At 39.5% G+C, this 22,418-nt stretch overlaps 2 protein-coding genes across 3 annotated transcripts in view; one reads left to right on the top strand and one right to left on the bottom strand.

Annotated features, from left to right (window-relative positions):
* Positions 1–133: 133 nt before the first annotated feature.
* Positions 134–9,709, bottom strand: ces3 (carboxylesterase 3). Its single transcript, XM_017466688.3, has 13 exons — positions 9,550–9,709; positions 8,958–9,153; positions 8,516–8,654; positions 6,323–6,456; positions 4,619–4,772; positions 3,961–4,065; positions 3,636–3,737; positions 2,822–2,962; positions 2,624–2,704; positions 2,241–2,382; positions 2,003–2,152; positions 1,750–1,822; positions 134–1,407 (listed from the first exon to the last, which is right to left on the bottom strand). Exons 1-13 carry the CDS (start codon positions 9,662–9,664, stop codon positions 1,242–1,244), a joined length of 1,698 nt encoding a protein of 565 aa, XP_017322177.2. The 5' UTR covers positions 9,665–9,709; the 3' UTR covers positions 134–1,241.
* A 5,024-nt stretch (positions 9,710–14,733) lies between these two features.
* Positions 14,734–22,418, top strand: part of zfpm1 (zinc finger protein, FOG family member 1) — an 83,035-nt gene continuing 75,350 nt past the window's right edge. The window contains exon 1 of one of the 2 annotated variants that reach the window (XM_047152906.2): positions 14,734–15,147. In XM_047152906.2, coding sequence (XP_047008862.1) covers positions 15,129–15,147 — 19 coding nt within the window. In that variant the 5' untranslated portion in view covers positions 14,734–15,128. Of the gene's footprint in view, positions 15,169–22,418 lie in introns of both variants that reach the window. The other variant, XM_047152905.2, reaches the window with a different exon arrangement.

The following is a 22,418-nucleotide window of genomic DNA, read 5'->3' as shown; positions in this document are numbered from 1 at the left end:
CATATGCAGTAACGAGTAATTCCAGTATGAAAACATAACAGGGCGTGCTTTTATAGAAAAATAAGCATGGTAAGCATCACCCTGGATTATTTTACTATTACAGCATGAAACGAAGTGTCTTGAACCACAACAATTTGCCAAATATGATTTATTTTTGTTTTGTTTTATTAAAGAATGACATCTTAAATAACATTCATCCATTTTCTACAACGCTTATCCCACACAAAGTCACGGGGAGCCTGGAGCCTATCCCAGGGAACTCAGGGCACAAGATGGGGGATACCCTGGACAGTGTGCCAACCCATTGTAGGGCACAATTACACACATATTCACACACTATGGACAATTTGGAAATTCCAATCAGCCTACAGAACATATCTTTGGTCTTGGGGCGGAAACCGAAATACCAGGAGGAAACCCTGAATCCCTTGGAGAAGATGCAATCTCCTTGCACACAGGGCAGAGGCAGGATCCGAACCCCCAACCCTGGAGGTGCGAGGCAAATGTGCTAACTACTAAGAAACCAAGCCCCCATCTTATTTTTATTTGTTTTTAATTACATTTATTGTTGTGGAACATCCATGAAACACTAAACAGCCATTGTCTCTTGAAGTTAATAAGACAAATAATGCAGCTTGTTACTCCAAACCCCAAAATGCAATGTTCTCCATCCTTAGACTTTCCTGGTGGCAGAAATAAAGCAACAGCATTATCTCTAAATAGTACAAAGTGCTGACACTGTAGACTCCTGCCATAAATGTTAAAAAAACGTCTCCTTATAGACAGCTTCATCATATCTATGATTTCCAATTTTTCTTTGTTAAATACAATACATTTTTCTCTGTTGCTTATTTGAATTAGATTATGTAGAGCATCCACAATTCAAGTTCCTTTGAACTGGTGATTACTATAGTAACAATATTTGAACAGTGCAATAATATAAACCTGTGAATTGCCTTTCTTCTGGCACTATTGTCAGATCCATGCTGTTGAAGAAAATTTATAAAGACCTGACTAAACAGATTCAAGAATTCAACAGTGTTGTGGTAAAACTACAGTTACATAATCAGAAAGAAAAAATGAAGACACACATGTAGGCTTCTAGAAACATATAATATGACATTAGAAAACAAGCTCTTGTTGGTAGCAATAATAGTAATAATACATTTTATTTGGATTGCACTTTTCAAGACCCAAAGCGCTATAGGATTTAAAAAGTAGTTGTAGTAAAGAAATTCTTCTCAGGCTTTGTGTTGTGAAGCAAGCTTCTGAGGCAGCTCCACACTGAAAAAGTTCAGTTTGTCCTGTTTGAGTCCTTGTCCCTCTGTTTGTTTCAATCCCAGTTCCAAATACTTATTAGAGGTGTCATAGAGGGGCCAGTGTACCAGACCCGGTCCGTTTGGTGAGCTATGGGTCAAATAAATTAGGTTATTTGAAATGATCTGACCTCAGAAATTGGACTATTTATGTATGTATTAGGCACAGAAACAGGAGGAAATCATACAATCTATTAATTAATATTCTACAGTTAATAGTCTATTTTTTTACAAGATATATTAGATTGTAGAAAATTACAGTTTCAGGACATTTTAGTTTCTGGAGCATAAACAGTTCTAGTTTTCTGGGTGTTCTTCAAATTTTAACATTCTCTGCTGTACTTAATGTTCTTAACATAACGTTCTCTGTTAATTGTCAGCACTCTCTGGCTAGGTGTCCTGAACTACAATTTGTGTGCTCTGTAAGCCTCACCCTGTGCGAACAAAGTTGGCCCAATATCCCATTATGGTTTTACACAGTTGATTTTCTTCCTCAGTTATTGTGCCTGGTGATGAAACAGTGAATCATCATTGTCATAATTCCCTATACTCATTATAATTACTATATGCAAAGATGTGAGCTTTCCAATGACAAATGACATATAAATACATTCTTTTTAAGATTATATTGTATAGTCATTATGTTATATTCACCAGTTTACTATTGAGATTTATTACATATGTACCTATCACTGTGACATGGCCGTTCCAAAAGCATGCTCCAAAAACAAAACAAACATCATCTGCATGATCAGCCATCACAAAGCTGGGTCTGCTATCTTTAAAAACACTGGGACGATGCTGAAATTCATACATGTAAACGTTTGCTCCAGCATCTGTTAGAGAACAAGAAACACAGTTTGAGTGGGCAAACTTACTGTCACCTGCCTCATTAAGTTTGGAAAGCATTTTAAATAATCTCACCTCTATGATAACCAGCCACTTTTAGCACAGGGAGCACCATGAAAAGATCCCCCATCATTTGAGTAAACTCGTCTCTTATGGCCTCTGGAGATTGAGCATGCTTTAGGTATTCATCAATAATTAATTCATTGGCTCCAGAGACCTAGAAACATTTTTTATAGATAGGTTTAAAAAGCTGAAGATTCTGCACAAGGGGTACTTAAGTAAAGTAAAATTAACTGTGCAGATTATTCAGAGGTTACAGAGTAAAAGCGGTATCATTCTTACGTAGCACCGTATGGCACTGAGATTTATGAGACTTGTGTCCAACAGAGGGAGACATTTTCTAATAAACTGCCATGGATCAAATTCATGTTTAGTAACGGGACTGAGCAGGACATTACCCCATTTGGGAAAAACTGGTTTATCACTGAAGTCACCGCGTCTTTGTTCATCCCTTTATTCCACCCTGGAGGGGCAAAAGTCTGGAATGACAAATGCAGTAACTAATGACAACACTACAACCACTTGCCTCTGCACCAACAAGGAATGACAACAGTAACTATAATTCCGTTTGTGGTTTTTATTATTTAGTCACTCACCAGAGGGAGGATCCATCCAAATTCATGGTTTGTCACACCTAAAAGAACTGGGATTTTCTCAAAATTCTTGCTCTTCAAAACTTCTTCTGCTACATCTGTCAGAAATTCCCCATCCACTGTGGCTCCGAGGTAGATTTTTTGCTACAGGAAATCAGTTGGCATAATTATTAACATTATGAACAACTTAGACCTCATTCATTCATTCATTCATTCATTCATTCATTCATCCATCCATCCATCCACCCACCCATTTTCCATACTGCTTACCCTACACAGGGTTGCAGGATAGCCTGGAGCCTATCCCAGGGAACTCGCGGCACAAAGATGGAGTGCCAACCCACATCAGGGCACAATCGCACACATTCACACACTCATTCACACACCATGGACAGTTTGGAAATGCTAATCAGCCTACAATGCATGTCTTGGGATTCGGTGAGGAAACCCCTGAAGCATGGGGAGAACATGGAAACTTCACAGACATAGGCTAGAGGCAGGATTCAAACCCCCAACCCTGGAGATGTGAGGCAAACGTACAACTAAGGCACTGTCCCCACTTCATTCATACACTCATTCATCTTCTGTAACCTCTTTAATTAGGTCAGGGTTGCAGTGGATCTGAAGCTTATCCTGGGAACACTGAGCGTGGGATGCTAATCCATTAAGGGCACTATGCACACACTCATTCACACTTAGGGTGTAAATTTAGTGGCCAGTTCACCTAATCGCATGTTTTAGAAGGTGTTTGAAAAGTCCAAAGACAACTGTCATTATTATAATTAAATTAAATATTTGTAAAATTTTGTGAGCTCACCTTTTTGGCTGCCTTTATGAGATCCTCTTCTGTCTTTTCTCTTAAACACTTGACCAGCAACTCTGAGGAGCTGCTATCACACTCTGTGACATTTGCTACTATCTAAAAAGACAGTTTTATACCATATGTTCATGATAATTACACATAACAAATGTAATCATAGTGATATGGCCATAAAATGAACGATTGCCATGTGAGGCTTGCAAATTAATCCCACATACTATCTGTTATTTCGATTTTAATTTTACACACACACTACTAACATTGATAGAGTGGTACATTGCTTTACTAGGAATTTGCAGCTCAGACTAAAATAAATACATACCCTGGCAAAGGCCGTGGGATCTTTTGTTGAGTAAGCTCCTAAGGTTGCTGTCCCACTTTGAAAGATGGCTCGGTGAAACAGCCCTTTGGCAAGCGGGGAAAGGGTCTGGAAAAGGCAACATCCACAAAAATTGGAAGCGTATGCATAACGTCTCCCATTAATTTCAATTGGAGACTACAACGATCAGCAATAACATTAAAACCACTGACAGGTGAAGTGAATAACATTGATTATCTTGTTACAATGGCATCTGTCAAGAGTTGGGGTACATTAGGTAGCAAGTGGCCAGTCAGTTCTTAAAGTTGATGTGTTGGAAGCAAGAAAAAAATGGGCAAGCATAAGGATCTGAGCGACTTTGACCAGGGCCAAATTGTGATGGCTAGATGACTGGGTCAGATCGAGCTAGAAGAATTCACCCCAGACAGGACAACATGTTCATCACAGGGCACTCACATTCACTCACTCATTCACACCTAGGGGCAACTTAGAGTAGCCAGTCCACTTACCTGCATGTTTTGTCGACAGTAGGAGAAACCCACACGAGCACAGGGAGAACATGCAAAATTCCAAAAGAGCAGTAGCCTGAGCTCAGGATCTAACTGAGGACCCTGTAGCTGTGAGGCAGTGCAAATGTACTGATATCTTATATTGTACATACCAGCATGGAGCTACTGATTGCCCCTGCAGATACCCCTGCAATAGTGACTGACTGAGGATCTCCACCAAAACTCTCAATGTTCTGCTTCACCCACTGCAGTGCTGCAATCTGGTCCAGAAAGCCCCAGTTGCCTTGGGCATGTTTATCTCCAGTGCTAAGACATACAACATACTTATAAAATACCATCCTATACATCATATACAATGGAATGCGTTTTTTTCCCCCTCACTGAAATAGAGCACATTAAGTATATGGAATAGCATTTATGGCAAAATAATGTTGGAAATATGAAATAGTCCCATGAATAAATATATATAAACTATTATGCATATAAGCATATATAAGTTCAGTATTTTATTTGAACTCAAGCAATTTAGGTAAATGTAAAATTCAATATTTTCTGCAGACTTTTTATTTAGTAATGGGACATTTTTAATTGGGACATTGTCCAATGGCTCTTTGTTTAAAGCCAATAACTATATAATTGAATATGTTACAATAATTTCAAAATATGTATATGATATCCCCTTCATCTAAAGTAACATAACTGAGTGAGAATATGATTCCAGTATCCAGTTAAGATTCTTACTCAAGGTAAATGTGCTGTAGAATTTAAGTAACGTGGCTATCTGGCAGTTCTGGGATTTGACCTCACAACTTTTGATCACTATACTTCTTGACTCATTCTAAATATTTATTTTGTCATTGCATATGCATTTATTTGCTTAATGCATTGCATAAATAGAATTTCATGTCAGAGTGTTAAGTGTTTAAAATGTGTTTTCTAAATTACTGTAGTTATGTCAAGTATTACTGATTAAGCTATTTTCAAGTGATTCAGACACAAGTTTGGTGGCGTATAATCCGACACCTAATAGTTATTTGTTAATTTAAGTTTTCAATCTCATCACTGGATTTATGACACATTGCACCTTGTTTTCTTTCGTTTTCTTTTTTTGCTTCCATATTATACCCCAGCTAATTAGCATTCTGTTCATGAGCAGTGAGATATTTGAGAGGTGTGTTTTTAAATACATTTTCAACAGTGCATAATGTTGGAAAATATCTATAACCTGTACTCCTAAAATCAAAAGCGCATTTTATATGTTATGGTGTATATATTGCTTACCTGTCAGTTCATGATACTTCATATTAATAAGCATAATACATAATGTACTGTAAAAATGCACTCACTGACCACTTTATTAGGAACATAATTACACCTGCTAATTTCATACACAATTATCCAATCAGCTAAACTTGACAGTTGAAGATTGTAAAACAACCATGTAATGTTTTTTTTTTTTTTTTTTTCAATCTTCAACTGTTCTGTTTCAGTGGGCCTGTGAACATTGTAGCCTGTTCTTGGCTGACAGGAGAGGAAGCCGATGTGGTCTTCTGCAGTAGCACATTCCCCTTACCTCTTTGATGTGTTGTGTGTTCTGAGATGCTTTTCTGTTCACAGAGGTTGTAAAAAAAATGGTTATTTGAGTTACTGTGGCCTTTTTGATATGAACATTTACTGAAGCTCTTGAAATGTATCTGCCTGCTTTTATGCACTGTGCTGTTGCCACATAACTATGAGTCGATAATTGCATAAATGAGCAGGTGTACTAATAAACTGGTCAGTGAGTGTATATACTCATTGAGAGTAATATTGGTGAAACAATATTGGAGAAATAGCTGATATGCCATGTATCTCACCTGAAGTAGCCTAGTATGCCTAGCCTATACTGAATGACGACAACAACTATGTTTTCATAGGCTGCCAGTACTGATCCATCATACTCAATGGCTCCACCAATGTGCAGGCCGCCTCCATGGATCCAGAACATGACCTGAGATTACACACAGTTAGAGCTGTTAGAGGTTTCACTTCTAACTTCTTCTGATTTTGAGGATTTGAAAACCGTTAATATACACTATATAACCAAAAGTACAGTATGTGGACACCTGACCATTAAACCCATATATGCTTTTTGAGCATATATCCCTCCCTTTATAATAACAGCTTTCCACTAGATTTGGGACTGTGGCTGTGAGGATTTGCCGTTTCAGCCACAATAGTATTAGTGCGGTCGGTCACTTATGTTGAGTCCATGCGTTTAAGGACCTCACCTTGTGCACTGGGGCATTGTCATGAAACAGGTTTGAACTCTTGGTTCCAGTTAAGGAAAATCTTAATGTTACTGCATACAAAGAAATTATAGGCAACTGTGTGCTTCCAATTTTGTGGAACCAGGTTGAGGAAGGCCCACATGGTCTTATGGTCAGGTGTCCACATACATTTGCCCATATAGTGTATCTCTATAAAAGAGTTTCTTATATTTAGACTTATCTTTATTAAAGGCAGTTCTTAAGTTCTTTTGATGGATTTGCTGGATTTGTTTCTTGGAAAAGAACTGTGTTTCCATTTGGGTTTGAACACCTTGAGAAGCTTATAATCTTGTAATCTGAACATTCCATACTTCTTAGGTTAATGAAAACAACTTCTGTGTCATGTAAAGAATTGGGAATAACGCATTACAAAGTAACACATTACTTTTTCTGATAACATAGTAATGTAACGCATTACATTTCAAATTTATATAATTGATTACAGTTACTGATGTCAATAAAATTAGGTTACTTGTATTATAAATTTATTGTTAAGAAAACAATATTAAGTAAAATGCATTTAAAAAAAACAAAAACAAAAAAACACATTTTGCACAGCTGCCAGGTGTATAACCTGGCCTGGGTATTCAGGGCTGTAGCCCTGAAGATTTTTTTCTTTAGCCCTGAATAATTCTCCACTTGGAGCACTTTGTCACTATGTAAATGGATGTCAGTAAAAGAAGATGGCGGTGTTGTAATTTTATATCTTCAGTGAATGGAGGCGAGACCAAACAGACGAGGTTTACAGGAAAATACATGGAAACACTCGTGTCTTATTGGCTGACAGTCTCTCAATTCTGCCAAATGCTAGCTCAGTGGATATAGAAAATGGATATACACCAATTAATTATTATTTTTTTAAACTAGTAAAGGGGTTGAAACTGAAACACTAACATCCTCTGATGCTGAGAGTGAAAACAAGGTGTGTGTCTATATGAGTTCCAGATTACATGAACATGACATGAGCAGAGCATAAGGAAAAATAATGTACTCTGCATGGCACTGTAGTAGCTAAACCCAAACCCAGCTAAATCCAACTTTTTCTGATCATGTCATACATGGACACACACTAAAATTACTGAAAGAACTATGAGTTTCACTTTGTAGTGTATTTTTGTAAGTTTGATAGGTTTTGAATGCAACTTGAAAGTAAAGTAATTAGTAATCTGATTATTTTTTACATGATGTAATCAGTAATGTAATCAGATTACAATTTTCAAGTAGAAACTAGTAATCTGTAGTGGATTGATTTATTTTGAGTAATTTACCCAACACTGATCATGTGTCCTTTATTGTTCTTGTATTAGTTTCATACATATAATAGGAATAAAAATGTCACATGACAGTTCTCACTGACCAGGTCACAGCTCTTCCTTCCACCTCTAATGTATACTATGGATTCTTTGAGGCTCATGCTGTAAAGCACATTTCATAAATGACTCATAGAGGTGTGGATATTCTATAAATGTCCTTCTATTTCTTGACTGATTAACACTGCCAAGCTGAGATTGGTGAAGAGACTGCTTCTGAATGTTTACTTTGAGTCTTAAATCCAATGAGATTTTGGAAGCTTTGCACAAGAGTGCAAAGGGCAAGGTTACAGTCACAGTCAACAACTTTTATTTACTGTGCATATAGGGTATATGTCAGTTACACTCACTGATCACTAATAGAACCCATACAAATAACTCATGGAAAGGGAGAATGAGTGTGTTTACTGGAGTATGAATGATTACTCACAGGTAATTTTTCTGATGCTGAGCGTTGAGAGGGTGTGTACACATTTAGATAAAGACAGTCCTCTGAGACAGCTGTGAGAGTGTAATTTAAGGCCATAATTTTTGACGCAGACGTAATGACACCTGGGTCCTGAAGACACCTTTCATGTTTAGATAGGAGAGAAAAAAAAGGGACAAGAATATACGCAAAAATATATTGAAAAAGTTTCCAAACCAGGTGACGAAATGGGTTGTAGAAGTTCAAAAACATGTCATTTTTTCTTCGGAGTAAACAACAAAAGTAGAGGATTTGTATCCCAAAATTTGTAGTTGCTTTTTTTTTTTTTTTTTTTTAAAGAACATAGGCTTTGTAGGGAAATACCAATGCATATATGTACATACGGTATATCATAAAAGAGAAAAATGTCTTATAGGACAGCAATGAAAAGGTGAGCCACACTCACACATTAGAGTACTGTGTACCATCTCTCACCCCCTCCCAGGGTTCAACAGGTTGGGGTGCTGCCAAACGGAGAGGACCCACGGGTGGCTGAGCAAAAGGAATGGACAGATACTGTTCCACTATTTTATCTGAGCCTTTCACTGTTACATATTTGCCACGGACACTGCCATGCTTGAGAACAATAACAGGTCCAGAATCTGCACACAGAAAGGAGGGGATTCATCACTTAAATGGACTATGCATACCAAAGGACACTTAGATAAATTTTCAGAAATGTAGAAATAGAGAAATTAGAGCTAAAAAGAAAAAATGTTACACAACATTTAATTCGTACAGTATCCTTGAGGTAAGACATGAATTACAATAAATGTTTTGTGTTTAAAAGTACTCTTTTGTTCATTCTCATTAAGTTACTGATACAAAATAATATTAAATGAATGACAAATGATTTTCAGATTAAAATTTCTTAAATATCTTTTAGAAGTGCTAATTCCTCTAATATTGCACCATTTTCTGTTCCCACAAACAACACAGCAATCAATAGAAATACAAGACATTATTTCCTATTTTTAAAATAACACACAAGTTCTTGCCTGTCTGAGTTGGTGCTGTCCAAACAGACGCAATGGTCAAGCACAGAATGAGCAGGACTCCCATCATCGCAGCTCCAGAGGGAAAGCCTGGGATAGACAGAGCGTACCGACCCATAAATAGTACCCCCCCACACACGCCCACACAGGCTCACATATTCATGTAGCCATGAACTCACATGCACAAACAAGCACACACATACATCCAGACACATGTACCAGACCATGTGCCCTTAGTCCTTGCCCACAGAAGAAGTAAACAGTTTATACAGGGATTGCACTCTCCGTTAAAGTAAGCAAAGTGAAATCTAATCAATATTTACTACCAGTCAGAAGTTTGGCGATATTTGATTGACCATACATCTTTAATACAACCCCAATTCTAGAAAAGTTGGGATGCTGTGTAAAATGTAAATAAATGTAAATAAAAACAGAATGTAATGATTTGCAAATCTCATAAATCCATATGTTACTCACAATAAAACCTATCAAATGTTTAAACTGAGTAAATGTACCATTTTAAGAAAAAAAATATGGTAATTTTTAATTTCATGGCCGCAACACGTCTCAAAAAGTTGGGATGGCGGCAACAAAAGACTGGAAAAGTAAGTTTTACTAAGGCGCAGATTTGAATCCCATTGAAATGTTGTGGGGGGGATATGAAACAGGAAGTACATGCAAGAAAACCCTCAAACATCTTGCAGCTGAAAGAATGTTGCATGAAAGAGTGGTCAGAATTTCCAGCAAGCCTGGTGGACAATTATGCAAAACGCCTACAAGAAGTTATTTCTGCTAAATGGGGCAATACTAGCTTTTAAGGCCAAGGGTGTACTTATTTTTTCCAAAGAAGAATATCACATCTATTGATATTTCTGCTGAATGAATGATTCAAAAAGCTAATTTTCCTTGTGGTTTTGTTCAACTATATCAACTTCATTAACAGGCACTGTTTCAAAGATGATCAAATGTTTGCTTGTCCTAATATGTCAAAAAAGCCAACAATTTTCATGTTCACTCTTTTTGTTTTACAATTGCTAATAAGGATTAGTCACTGCCAAATTCATGTTTTCAAAATGTTTATGTCTCTGTATAAACACAGATCTTAGCAGATCAACAAAACTAAAACTCTACAAATTGCAGCAATTGTAAAATGTTTGCCCAAACAAGTAGTTTTCACTTGCTAGACCTGTTTGGGAAGTTTATTAAGTTGGCTGAGAAGCTGCTAAAAGTGTGCAAAACTAGATCAAGAATATGTTTTTTCCATTCATCCATCCATTTTCTGTACTGCTTATCCTATGGGGTTGCGGGGAAGCTGGAGCCTATCCCAGGGAGCATCGGGCACAAGGCAGGGTACACCCTGGACCGGGTGTCAATCCATCGCATGGGACAATCACACACACATTCACACACCCATTCATACACTATGGACATTTTGGACATCAGCCTACCATGCATGTGTTTGGACTGTGGGAGGAAACTGGAGTACCTGGAGAAAACCCCCGCAGCACAGGGAGAACATGTAAACGTATGTACTTATAATTACTTTTCCATGAATTTAGCACTTATTTCTCAATCATGTCTACTACACATTAATCTTTATAGTTCATTGCAAGCTAGAGTCATCATACTGAACTAGGGATTCACTAATGCAAAACAAAGATACACAAGTATTAATAAAGTAAATATTTTTCATTTAAGTACTTGGTTAAGAGCAAGGTTGTAAACAACCTGTCTGTTGGCAGGGTGGGAGGATTCTTTAATGATGTTGTGAGTCTTGCTGAAGCAGCAGCGTACACAGCCTCAGTTGATGAATTAAATTCTCTGACATGCTCTGAAGGATCACAGGCCTCAACAGAGCTGTAAGCATATGAATACATGCACCCAAGGCCCAAACAAGTGTCTGGGCGTCCGTCCGTCCCACAGAAGCCATCAATTTATGGCAAGGGCTTCTGTTGGGATGCTTTATGGGCAAAAACATCCCCCATTAGGCCATGACTCATTAGATCAGTGTACCCTGATAACCATGTTGCAAGGGTACATACTCCAGTTCCACTGTTGGCCCCCAATCTTCTTGGGGATCAATTCCTCACCAATTTCAGACCTTGAAAAAGTTGCTGCTCTGAACCAAGTTTGTTCCCTTTTGGACAGAGGTATGATTGAAAATAGGACAGCAGCTTATTCTAGATCAGAAATTACTGAATGGACCATCCTGTCCAAGGGAAGGAGGCCACCAAACACCTGCTCTCCTTTTGCCAGAGGTCCCACAATGTGGCATTGTTTCTGATTGGGCTCAATGAACAGGTGAAGGATGAAATGGTTTTTAAGGATGAGTAAGACTCCCACAACTTGCTGATACCCTCACCATCAGGCTGGATAGCTGCATGTGGGAATGGCATTGGAGGAGAACCAGCTGGCCCAACTCCTCATTTGCCCTCCATCTGCCATCCTGCTCACCAGACACCACGGCTCTCGAGCAGCCATCAAGGCTCTGAGCCTCCTCCAGTTCCCCTTTAGCAAGAGAAGAGCCGATGCAGCTGGGTCAGGCTCAGCTCACCCATGCCAGGCGTGACCAAATATTGAAGGTAGGTGAGTGCCTTTATTGTGGGAAATGGGGTAACTTCCTGGCAACCTGCCCATGCTGGCCAAAAGGGGGGGAACTCCCCTGACTCAGTCTCTGTCTCCAAGTCCAAGCCACATTGTGTCACAACCAGCTCTCCATACCCTTGCTTGTGCACCCACCATGAGCACATCTAGATGAAGCTCATTTCTTCCATGTGTAGCCATTTGTGTTGGGACACTCATGGCTGAGGAAGCACAACACCCACATAGATTGGTCAGCAGGGAAGATAACCAACTAGAGTTCCTTTTGTCACTCATTCTGCCTGCAATTGGCCTTTCAAGGTCTCCATTGACCTTGGCCCCCCCATCAGCTGTGCCTCTTGAATACCATGACCTGGGAGAGGTTTTTAGCAAGGACCGGGCCCTCTCTTGTACCATAGAACCATACGTATAAATGCACTATATTCCTGCTCCCTCGGGCCACCCTGCCATCCAGTTGGCTGTATAACCTATCCTACACACAAAGAGAGGCCATGGAGAAGTACATCAATGACTCCCTTGCTGAAGTTATTTTCCGACCCTTCCGAATTGTAGCAGTCGATGTATTTCATGGCAAGTTTTATCTCTTCACTCATTGACAAGAGCCTACTTTATTCTTAGAAGCAGACTGCCTTCTAGTGGCATCCCGGTGTATGTGTACAGTATTAATTAATTATATCACACACACACACACACACACACACACACACACACACACACACACACACACACACACACAGAGAGAGAGACTGAAAATACAATTTAAAGTCTGAAATCTCTCATTTACATAAGTATTCAGTCCCCTGGCTATTGTGGCAAATTTAATTGATTGGACATTATTTAGAAAGGCACAAAAAAGTCCTACAATTCACAATGCATGTCAGAATAAAAACCAAACCATTAGTGAGGTGACCAAGAGTCCAATGGACACTCTAACAGAGCTTCAGCAGTTTGTAGAATCTGCCAGACGGACACCCATCTATCCAGGAAGACTGGTCAGAATTGAGGGAAGGATGAATGCAGCCAAATACAGAGCCGTCCTTGAAAAAACCTGCTTCAGAGTGCACACAACCAAAAACTGGGGTGAAGGTTCACCTTTCAGCACAACAACGAGTCAAAGCATTCAGCCAAGTCAAAGTTGGAGTGCCTTCTGGACAAGTCTCTTAATGTTCTTGAGTGGCCCAGCCAAAGCCCAGAAACCCGTAGAACATCTGCTCAAGTAGCACATGATGTACATGTGTCAACAGCCAAGCAAATATTGTAGGATAAAACTGTGTAACTATGAGATTAATACCAATATGAGTTCATCAAATGTTCACTTCAAAAATCCTTTACTGTTCTGCATTTGTTCTTGAAGGTCATCTCACAAGAGGTTTGCAAAGCCATGGCATTTTTGAGAATTAAAAGATATTTAGCTATTTATGCTTTGGTCACTAGATGGAAGCAGTGAGCTTGCATTTTTACCAACAGGGCATGCTGAATGCACCAACTAGGGGCACATAAACTAGACTAGGGTCTAGTACAGTTTGGTGATTTATCTTCTTTAAAAATGTACCTCGCGCATTTAAGTGGTTTACCTTCTTCAACACATTTAGCAAGAGAATGTCACTGCATCTATCAGGTATGTAAGATTATGGCACAAGTTCCCAAGCTTGGCTATCTAATTTTAGGTAATATAATGATGATGATGATGATGATGATGATCATCATCATCATCATCATCATTATATTACCTAAAATTAGATAGCCAAGCTTGGGAACTTGTGCCATAATCTTACATTAATTAATTAATTAATTAATTAATTAATTAATCACCACTAACCACGTCATTCTGATTAGGGTCACAGAAAAGAACCCAGAGCCAAATCTGGCAACAGTGGGTGCAAGTGGAAGAATTCACCCAGGAAGGGATGCCAGTCCATTGCAGGGCACCATGCGGACACATTCACACACTCGTTCACATCTAGTGGCAATTTAGTGTATCCAATCCGCCAGATAAACTGGAGGAAATCCACACAAACACCTGGAGAATAATCTACTTATTATTACAGTGAACTCCGTTCATTATTATGATTATGATTATGATTATTATTATCCTGGGTTGGAAACCTGGTCTAGGATTAGGGATACGAAGGCACATTAACTAAACTTTGTAGATGACTATCTATCTATCTATCTATTATCGTTGTCGTCGTTATTTGTTTGTTGATTCCTCACATCTTGGAAGGATTGCACTGAGGACACCGCTTTACTAAGTAACTTACTAACTTTCTTAGGCTACCAAACAGGCTTACTGTGAGTGTCTTTTTGAAAGAGAGAATTTAAATCGGAGAATTGACAATTTTAAAAATGGTTTCTAAATATTATGTCAGAGGTACATGCGGCGTACTGTAATGACACTATTTAGTAGGATAATACGGATTTTTAGACTTAGCCGACGGCTCTGTTTGAAAAGGCGTGAGTATGTACTTGTATACTTCACCACTACATACTATACTTCCGTTTGCTAGTGGGCGCGAGCGCAACCAAGCAGCATGCGGTGTGACGTCACGCGCGAGGCGTTCCAGGGGGCGTGGCCCCACACAGTCCGCTTCACCGTTTCATGTGGCTGTCGAGCTGGAGCCCAATTGAGAACTGTTCAGTTGGAAGCGCGCGCGCCGGGCGAGTAGATATTAACAGGAAAAAGGCTTTGTTTTTGAATTTTTTCAGTAGCGACATATTTAACATTCCGCTTGCGGTTGCAGTAGAGATATTGGGCAACGGTAAAACGGAGAAAGAATTAAATAAAAATAAAAAAAGCGCTCGACAAGCAAGCAAGCAAACGCTCACACGGCCACAGGTAGCTAGCTCTCCCGGCTGAGAAGCTTCAAGTGCGGGTCATGCGGGTGTATCCGGACTCAGGGCGAGTCGTGTCCCAGTGCTGCTAGTTCTCCGAGAAGCCGATCATCACTTCGCCTCCGCCGGACGGGGACCGAGGACGAACCATGTCCCGAAGGAAGCAGAGTAAGCCCCGTCAGATCAAACGTAAGCTCTAAAAGTTTCAACTAGTCTCCGACGGATATCCTATAAACACGCAGAAACTTATTCTGAGTAGATTAATAATATGTTTTCCTGTTTAGTGGAGCGCGTGGTTTCAGTGCCACATTAACGTTTCTTGGAAACTACTCGTGTTTCCCAAACGTGCTCCAGTGTTTATCCTACTTCAACACACCTGCCTCGACTCATTGATATTTATATATATTTTACCAAACAGCCAATGTCTGTAATGCGGAACAGGATTAATAATATTTACATTGTAGTCCAGTGACACTGTGCGCGAGAGTACAGCTGAGCGAGTTGTTTATTTCATCACGCGCTACTTAACATAAAAACAACACCACCACACTGATATATAAACAAGAGGTAGTTGATAGAACATTGCCAGTTGCGGCGTGAAATCTTGACACCAGAAATGAACTGTAAAGTACAAAAGCAAAAAAAAAAAAAAAAAAAGGAGAGACACTTGAGATAAACTCGACTAGCACACTTTGTGATCTGATTTGCACCCTAACCAGTTCCGATCAGCATTGTGGACAAAACATTCAGCGAAAACACGTTTGAATGTGATAATACTCTGTCTCCAGCTGCAGTGTGACCGTGGTTTCCTGTTTAACTCTCCTGTGAAAACGTCACTGTTCTGTGAAAAAAAAAACAAAAAACAGATGTGACTTCAGATAAGCAGTGATCCGATCTCAGGCGAGATAAGGATTAAAATTGAGTCTGCCCCCCCCCCCCCCCCCCCCATTTGTTTTCTGTCTGTGGCTGGAGTTGCACCCCCCCCCCTCCCCCCGGGCTTTTTCCCTTCACTTCCCACAGATGGGCCGTTTGATAGCAGATAGGCGTCTGATCTCTCTCTCCGATAGTGGATTACCATTGGATCTTTTTTCATATCCCCCTCTTTTTTTTCTCTCTCAATTTTTTTTAAAACCCTGTAGTGCTCAGGCACCATTTGTAAGCAGACCTCTTTATGCATCCTTACACTCTTTAAAAATATAGAACATTTAAGGGTTCTTTGGTTGAACCCTATCAGAAAGGGTTCAACGTAGAGCTCTGTAGGAAGCTAAGAGCCTTCAAATATCTAATGAACGCATAAAGAACACCCGGAGACCCCTTTTTTTTTTTTTAAATAGGGGTTCTTCGGTGTCACGGTTATGTAGAACCCTACAGCAGAGGGTTTCCCTATCAGAAGGGTTCAGTGTGGAGCTCTGTAGGAAGCTAAGACCCTTTAAATATCTAATGAACCCATGAAGAACTCCTGGAGAACCCTTTTTTTTTTTTTTTTTTTTAAAAAGGGTTCTTTGGTTGTCACGTTTATATAAAACCCTACAACAGAGGGTTTTTCTATCGGAAAGGGTTCAACGTAGAGTCCTGTAGGAAGCTAAGACCCTATAAATATCCAATGAACCCATAAAGACACCCGGAGAACCCCCCCGAAGTCTACAGTTGATTGGCTTGTGGCTGACAAGTTCTTCCTGTTTATAAATACACTGAGGGTTATCACAATTCTGTGATCTTTCAAGTTGATACAATTATGCTATAAAAATAAAAATGCAGTGCCACAGCACCACCCTGCCCCCCATCTCTCTTTCTCTCTCACTCTTAGACTGTCAGTTTCTCTAAAGCAGTGCTGAAAAGTGTTTTTGCTCTGGTGCCAGATGCTGTTTCAGTTCTTCGTCCAGAACAGATGCTTCAGCATGATAAGCACGGTAGCAATATCTTGGAGGTTGAGTTTGAAAGGCCCCACTCAAAAATAAATATTAATGTGTATTAAAGGCAGAAAGCGACTCTTGAAAAGGAAAGAAAAATGTTCTGATAAGGCACCATTAGCATATACCAGTGAGCGTAAAGGGCGGTAGTGCAGTTTGGTTAAGCAACTGTGAAGCTGCGTTTCTGGGCAGTCATGCCAACAGCTTGTAGCTGTGTGCTTGATTGAGATGTTTATGTCTTATTCAGTCTAAAGCTATCTGCTTTTTAAACAAATCACCATTTGTTTAAAAAAAAAAAAAAACTAACCCAACGACAACTTGTGACCTGTGCCATTAGAAAATAATAACAAGCTTCAGGGTCTATGTTTTAAAAGAAAGCATTAGGATCTAAATGAACCACTAGAATACGATCAAGTATTATTATTGTACGTTAATAATATACACTGAGAACTGGGCACAAAGGAGAATCATGTCCCAGATTGATCCTTACACCATTTATTTTTTCCTTACCTTAAATTTTTAACCAGTCTAAAGATAATTTCACCTTTGCGTTGTTCCACTCATAACATTTGTTAAGCAGCCATGAAGTGAGGTTGGAGGTAGTTTGGATAAGGCAGCCCTATTTGTTTTCCTGATAGTAGGTGAGATGTTCGCAGCTACAGCGAACGGCAGTGTCCCACCGGAAAAGTTCTGTGCAAAGAAGCGCACATAGAGCATCTTTAGCTCATTCATGATCATGCTATTTATTCACACCATCAACAGACTTTCACAGATCAAAATGCAAAACATCTTGGCCTGTTATGACTTCTCTTAGAGCAATTTTACTATGTGAACCTCCAGCTAAAGTATCATGTACGGTGGAAGTTGGAGGAAATATTTGTGCGTCTTTTGTGCGTCATCCTCCCAATGGTGAAGATCGCTCTGATAGATTACCCATCCCTTCCCGATGTGGAGATTAGTGTGCAGCCCAGTAGGATCCCAGGCCTTGTTATTTTGACAGTTGAGATGGGAGACGAGATAGGCGAGGCGGCGATCTCTGCGCCGATAGGGCCGGCGTGAGACAGATGGAAGCGATTGTTGAGCTGGAATTGGCATTTTAATTACATTGGACTGCCGCTTTCTCATCTTTGTCATGTTAGTGTTGTTGTTTGGGACTGGCTGGGTGTATCTGAAGATAAGTTAAAAAAAAAAGAGAGAGAGAGAGAGAGAGAGAGAGAAGCAGATAAGAGCAGAATAGGATTGCAGAACTGATAAGCAGTAGAGGAGAGAGGCAGGAATCCAGAAATGATAGATGGATGTATTCTGGGTTTTTAGAGCACCTCCCACAGTGAGATTGTGAGCGCTGATAAGAAAGCCGTGCAGATGGGTGCTGAGATAAGGGTGAAGAGATGGTGGAGAGATAACAGTCGTTCTGCACAGGGTGACATTACTCAAGCAGCATGCATTATCCATTGACGTCAGTTGCTTGAGCACGTGCGAGTCGAGCACCGACCACCCGATGGTCGGACATGGCACTCTTTCAAGTGACCACCTTTCCGTTAATGCCGATCTAGTCATTCTTTTGAAATCATGGACGCGATTGTATCTGCAGTTCCTGTTTTTGCTGAAAACCGCTGTCAGGTTCAGCTCCACGGGGTCACTTGACATAAGGTTTAATCTAATATCCTGCTAAAACATCACGATGTTTAAAAGATCTTTTAAACATAAACACATAGATAACAGCAGCAAAGTGTGCTTTCACAATCACATTTATGCACGTTCACATATAGGTTAACTCACATGCACATACATGCACGTACACAAACTCACAGCATAGCCTTTTGGTGGCTTTTGCCTGAGTGTGTGTGTGTTTTTTCTTTTTTTTTTCTTTTCCCTTCTCCTTCTTTGTTCTGCTTTTAGCTTGATGTGAACTTTTGATAAGCCCTGGGGCCTGATCTCTGGCGCAGATAGAGATTGCCAAGTGTGATAAGAGTTGTTATCAGGCCAGAGCAGGCAGGAGTTAAGACTCTGCTGCAATAACAAAGCGACACGTAGCAGAAGCAGGGTGCTGGACCCTGGCAATCAGTTCCAGCCCTAATGTGATTAATGTTGTTGTATAATTAGATGATAGGTGTGAATGCATTTCTCCACTTCCTTCTCTTTTCCCGCTACCACCCTCCTCCCTCTTCCCGCCCCCGTGTTTTTCTCCTAACAGCCATCATAGTCGATTAATTTAATTAAAACTAATTCCACATATTACTCACAGTAGATCCTGTATAAGATAGCATTGAGATGTGGGGGATTTTTTGGTTCCTTGATGATTATCGGCGAACAGCTTTTTTTTTTTTTTTGGTAGAAACTTCAGTAAAAAAACAACAACTCAGCCATATATAAATTAAAAAGTAAAGGAAAACATAGCGTCAGCATATTTACGTCTTCAGTGCTAATTCATCATTAGATACCATGTGATACAGGTTTATTAACGTCTGTGAAAGTTCCTACAAAGTGTGAAAAACACTGTCTCAAAAGTGAACACGTGCTAGCAGTTCCTTTATTTAAATCCAGGGATGTATTTATATGGAATAAGCAATAATTAGCGTATAAACTTTTTGGCAAAGTGGAAGAAAGAAAATGATTTCTAATAATGTCATGGTTTTTAAAAAATATTTTTTCTTTCTCTTGAAAGTATTTTTTTTGATAGATAACGATCATCCTTTTCTTTATCTATGAACTGTTTAGTGATCTGTTGCATGTGCTGGCTTCCTACATTGCTGTACATGGCCTTTACAACACTGTTCATATCATGGTTGCTGTAGAATAATTCTTTTTTCTGAAAATGTAAACAATTAGGAATATACACTACATTATATTTTGTGGTCTTAATTAAAAAAAAAAAAAAGAAGATACTTGAATTGTCCCAGTGAGTCACCTTTAAGATGTACAAACAATCAATTGTTGTAAGTTTGTTGTCAGGGTATTTTATTGTTCACTCCACGGCTTTTATGAATCTGGGGATAGAGTTAAAGCTGTTAAGAGTTTTAAGTCTAATTCCATTAAGTATAAACTGGTATTTTAATATGGTTTGCTCCACTTTGTGTTCCACTAGAGCTGATAGAGTGATGAATTTCTGGTTGAGTGTGCAGATTTGCTGCTTTGCTTTGATTGGGTGCACTGCCTGGCTCTCTGTGATGATTGGTTGTGTCCTGTCCTTTGTATGTGTTGACCAAGCGGTCATGTTAAACTGCCTGTGGATTCATATTTACTACTTAGGAAGTGGCCGGATGTTGGCCTGGTGGCAGAAGCATAGCTGTGTGGTGTTAAGAGTTATTGCTTCTTCCTGCTCTTTACACACTGTGAATTATGAGGAGTAAGACACAAACATACACACACTCTCTCTTCCACTTTTACAGCACCCTTAATGCTGGTGTCTTTTTTTTTTATTATTTATTTATTTTTTCTCCTCCCCTGAGAAGACCTCTAGAGCAGACTGGATGTGGATTTTCCTTCCAAGCATACAAGAGTAATTTAATATTTGTAAATAGTGTCAATGTTTTTTTTTTTAGATGTCACATTTTCCAGGATTTCATGTAAAATAAATAAATCAATAAAAAAATTAAAAAATACAGTAGAATAAAACAATAATATTCACAAAAGTAATCACATGCACTACCCCCCCCCCCCCTCCCCCACCCAATGCACACATCAGCTTCACTTGCTTTTTAAGTGATCGCACTTCAGTAATACACATGCAAAGCACACTGGGTAAGCAATGTCACCCTAGACTGTGTCATACAGTGTAATGTGTCCAGTACCAATTGCCTGGATGTTACACTATACAGTGCATTAATATTCCGAAAAGAGAGACAGAAACTTTCAGCTCAATTTGTAATGCAAGCGATGTTGCGGGAGTGGTTGGGCATGAAATATTGATGCGCTGCCAAGGCGCTTATAGCTCCCTTTGCACGTTTTTAAGCATGGGGAAGAAAAAAAAACCCACAAACAGGGACAGTGAGAGTAATCATGAGCTGCCCCTATCACATGGAATCACATGGAGCAGAGCGATTTTGCGTAGTGTTTTTGATTAGTGCAGATAGTGGGATGTTTGGAACAGAGTTTCCATAGCAGGAGGGATCTGTTTTGATGAACGCTGCCTAATGGAGTTGATTTAACGTGCTGATTATAACGCGAGTTGGTTGGAGTTAATCAGCTAGTCTTTATGGAGAATGGAGATATGATAATGTGTGCATGTGGAGGAGCCATGCTTGATGAGATCATGGTTAACGCAGTTGACTAGATTGGCTGATTTCCAAGCTTGGATTGATGTTATGTTCTTTTATTTGATGTGCTTTAATTAGCACAGTTGAGCAAGTGGAGAATCTCGCCTCATGTAGGAGTGTACATGGACAGGATGATTGGTGAGTGCTACTGATTGAATGGATATCATGATTTTATGTAAAGTTGACTTGAAATGGAGGGGGTGTTCTTTGATGTGTAGTTAATACTTATAGTTAAAATTTAATGTTGGTGGTTTATTTCACTTGGCAGTTCTGGTTCATATGGTTACAGGTCGAGTCTGAAGGCCATGTGGTTAACGGTTTGTGTGCGTGCAGTGTATCAGTTCATGGATGGTGTATCACTTTTATGACAGCCCCCCCAAGTACATGCGATAAGAGGCCATTTTCTCCTACTGTACTCAGCTCTCCATTCCAGGGTGTAAAAAAAAACAAAAAAAAAAAACGGCCTTCTGTGGACAAACAGGTCCAATGACCTGCTTTTATAGCCAGAGAGTGTGGCAATCAAGAGTGCTAGCTGGGTTTGCTATATCACCAGGGCTACATCAGTGGAGGTGTGTGTCTTTTCAAAGTGCCTGTGTTGTGTGGTGAGTTTCAAACATTGGGGCTCATTTATCAAGCTGGATACAGATATATTTATTGGTAAATAGTTCAGACATTTACACAGGAAGTGTGGTATTCATGAAAATGAATTAGTTCGGATAAACGTTTGTATCTTACGAGAGCTCCTGTGTAAATTTACTTATAAGGAGAATCACAAAGGTAAACCTTGATTGATCGGCTTCAAGTCATACAGTTGCCATGAGTTACTGCAAATTAATGTATGGATTACACTGTCAGGCTAAGTTAGTTTCAGTTGCACACACACACATTTTATGACCGAAAGAAAGCAATCGGAAACAAACCCGTTCAGTGAGACAAATCAGACCAGCCGTTCAATAATGACAAAAGAAATGGCACCCTGTTGCAGGAGAAAGAGTTCAGTCTGTCCCCGTATTAGCTGACAGGCTGCAATGGCTGAGCTTCATTATTGGAAAATGTAGTGCATGTCATGCTTAGGAGATGCTCTTGCACTGTTTTATCACTTTGGTGCGAAGTCTGAAATAGCTGTGGTCTCAAAATGATTGGTGGTCCACACATAATTGGAATTTATCGATTGCTATTTATACCCATGTGGCGTTTAAGGGAAACTTTTTTTTGCAGTAGTTGTTTAGTTTTAGTTTGGCCTACGGAAAACACTTGCACACAAAGACAAGCT

The sequence above is a fragment of the Ictalurus punctatus genome, chromosome 4 (assembly GCF_001660625.3).
Source record: "Ictalurus punctatus breed USDA103 chromosome 4, Coco_2.0, whole genome shotgun sequence".
Taxonomy (NCBI): Eukaryota; Metazoa; Chordata; class Actinopteri; order Siluriformes; family Ictaluridae; genus Ictalurus; species Ictalurus punctatus.
The sequence above is the reverse complement of the archived record's forward strand: the minus strand, read 5'-3'. Positions and strand labels throughout refer to the sequence as shown.

Coding starts and splice junctions, on each gene's coding strand:
- ces3 (XM_017466688.3), bottom strand. CDS start 9,664: ATGGGTCGGTACGCTCTGTCTATCCCAGGCTTTCCCTCTGGAGCTGCG. Junction 3,738..3,960: donor ATCCCACGGCCTTTGCCAGG/GTATGTATTTAT, acceptor CTGTCTTTTTAG/ATAGTAGCAAATGTCACAGA. Junction 2,963..3,635: donor TCATAAAGGCAGCCAAAAAG/GTGAGCTCACAA, acceptor GATTTCCTGTAG/CAAAAAATCTACCTCGGAGC.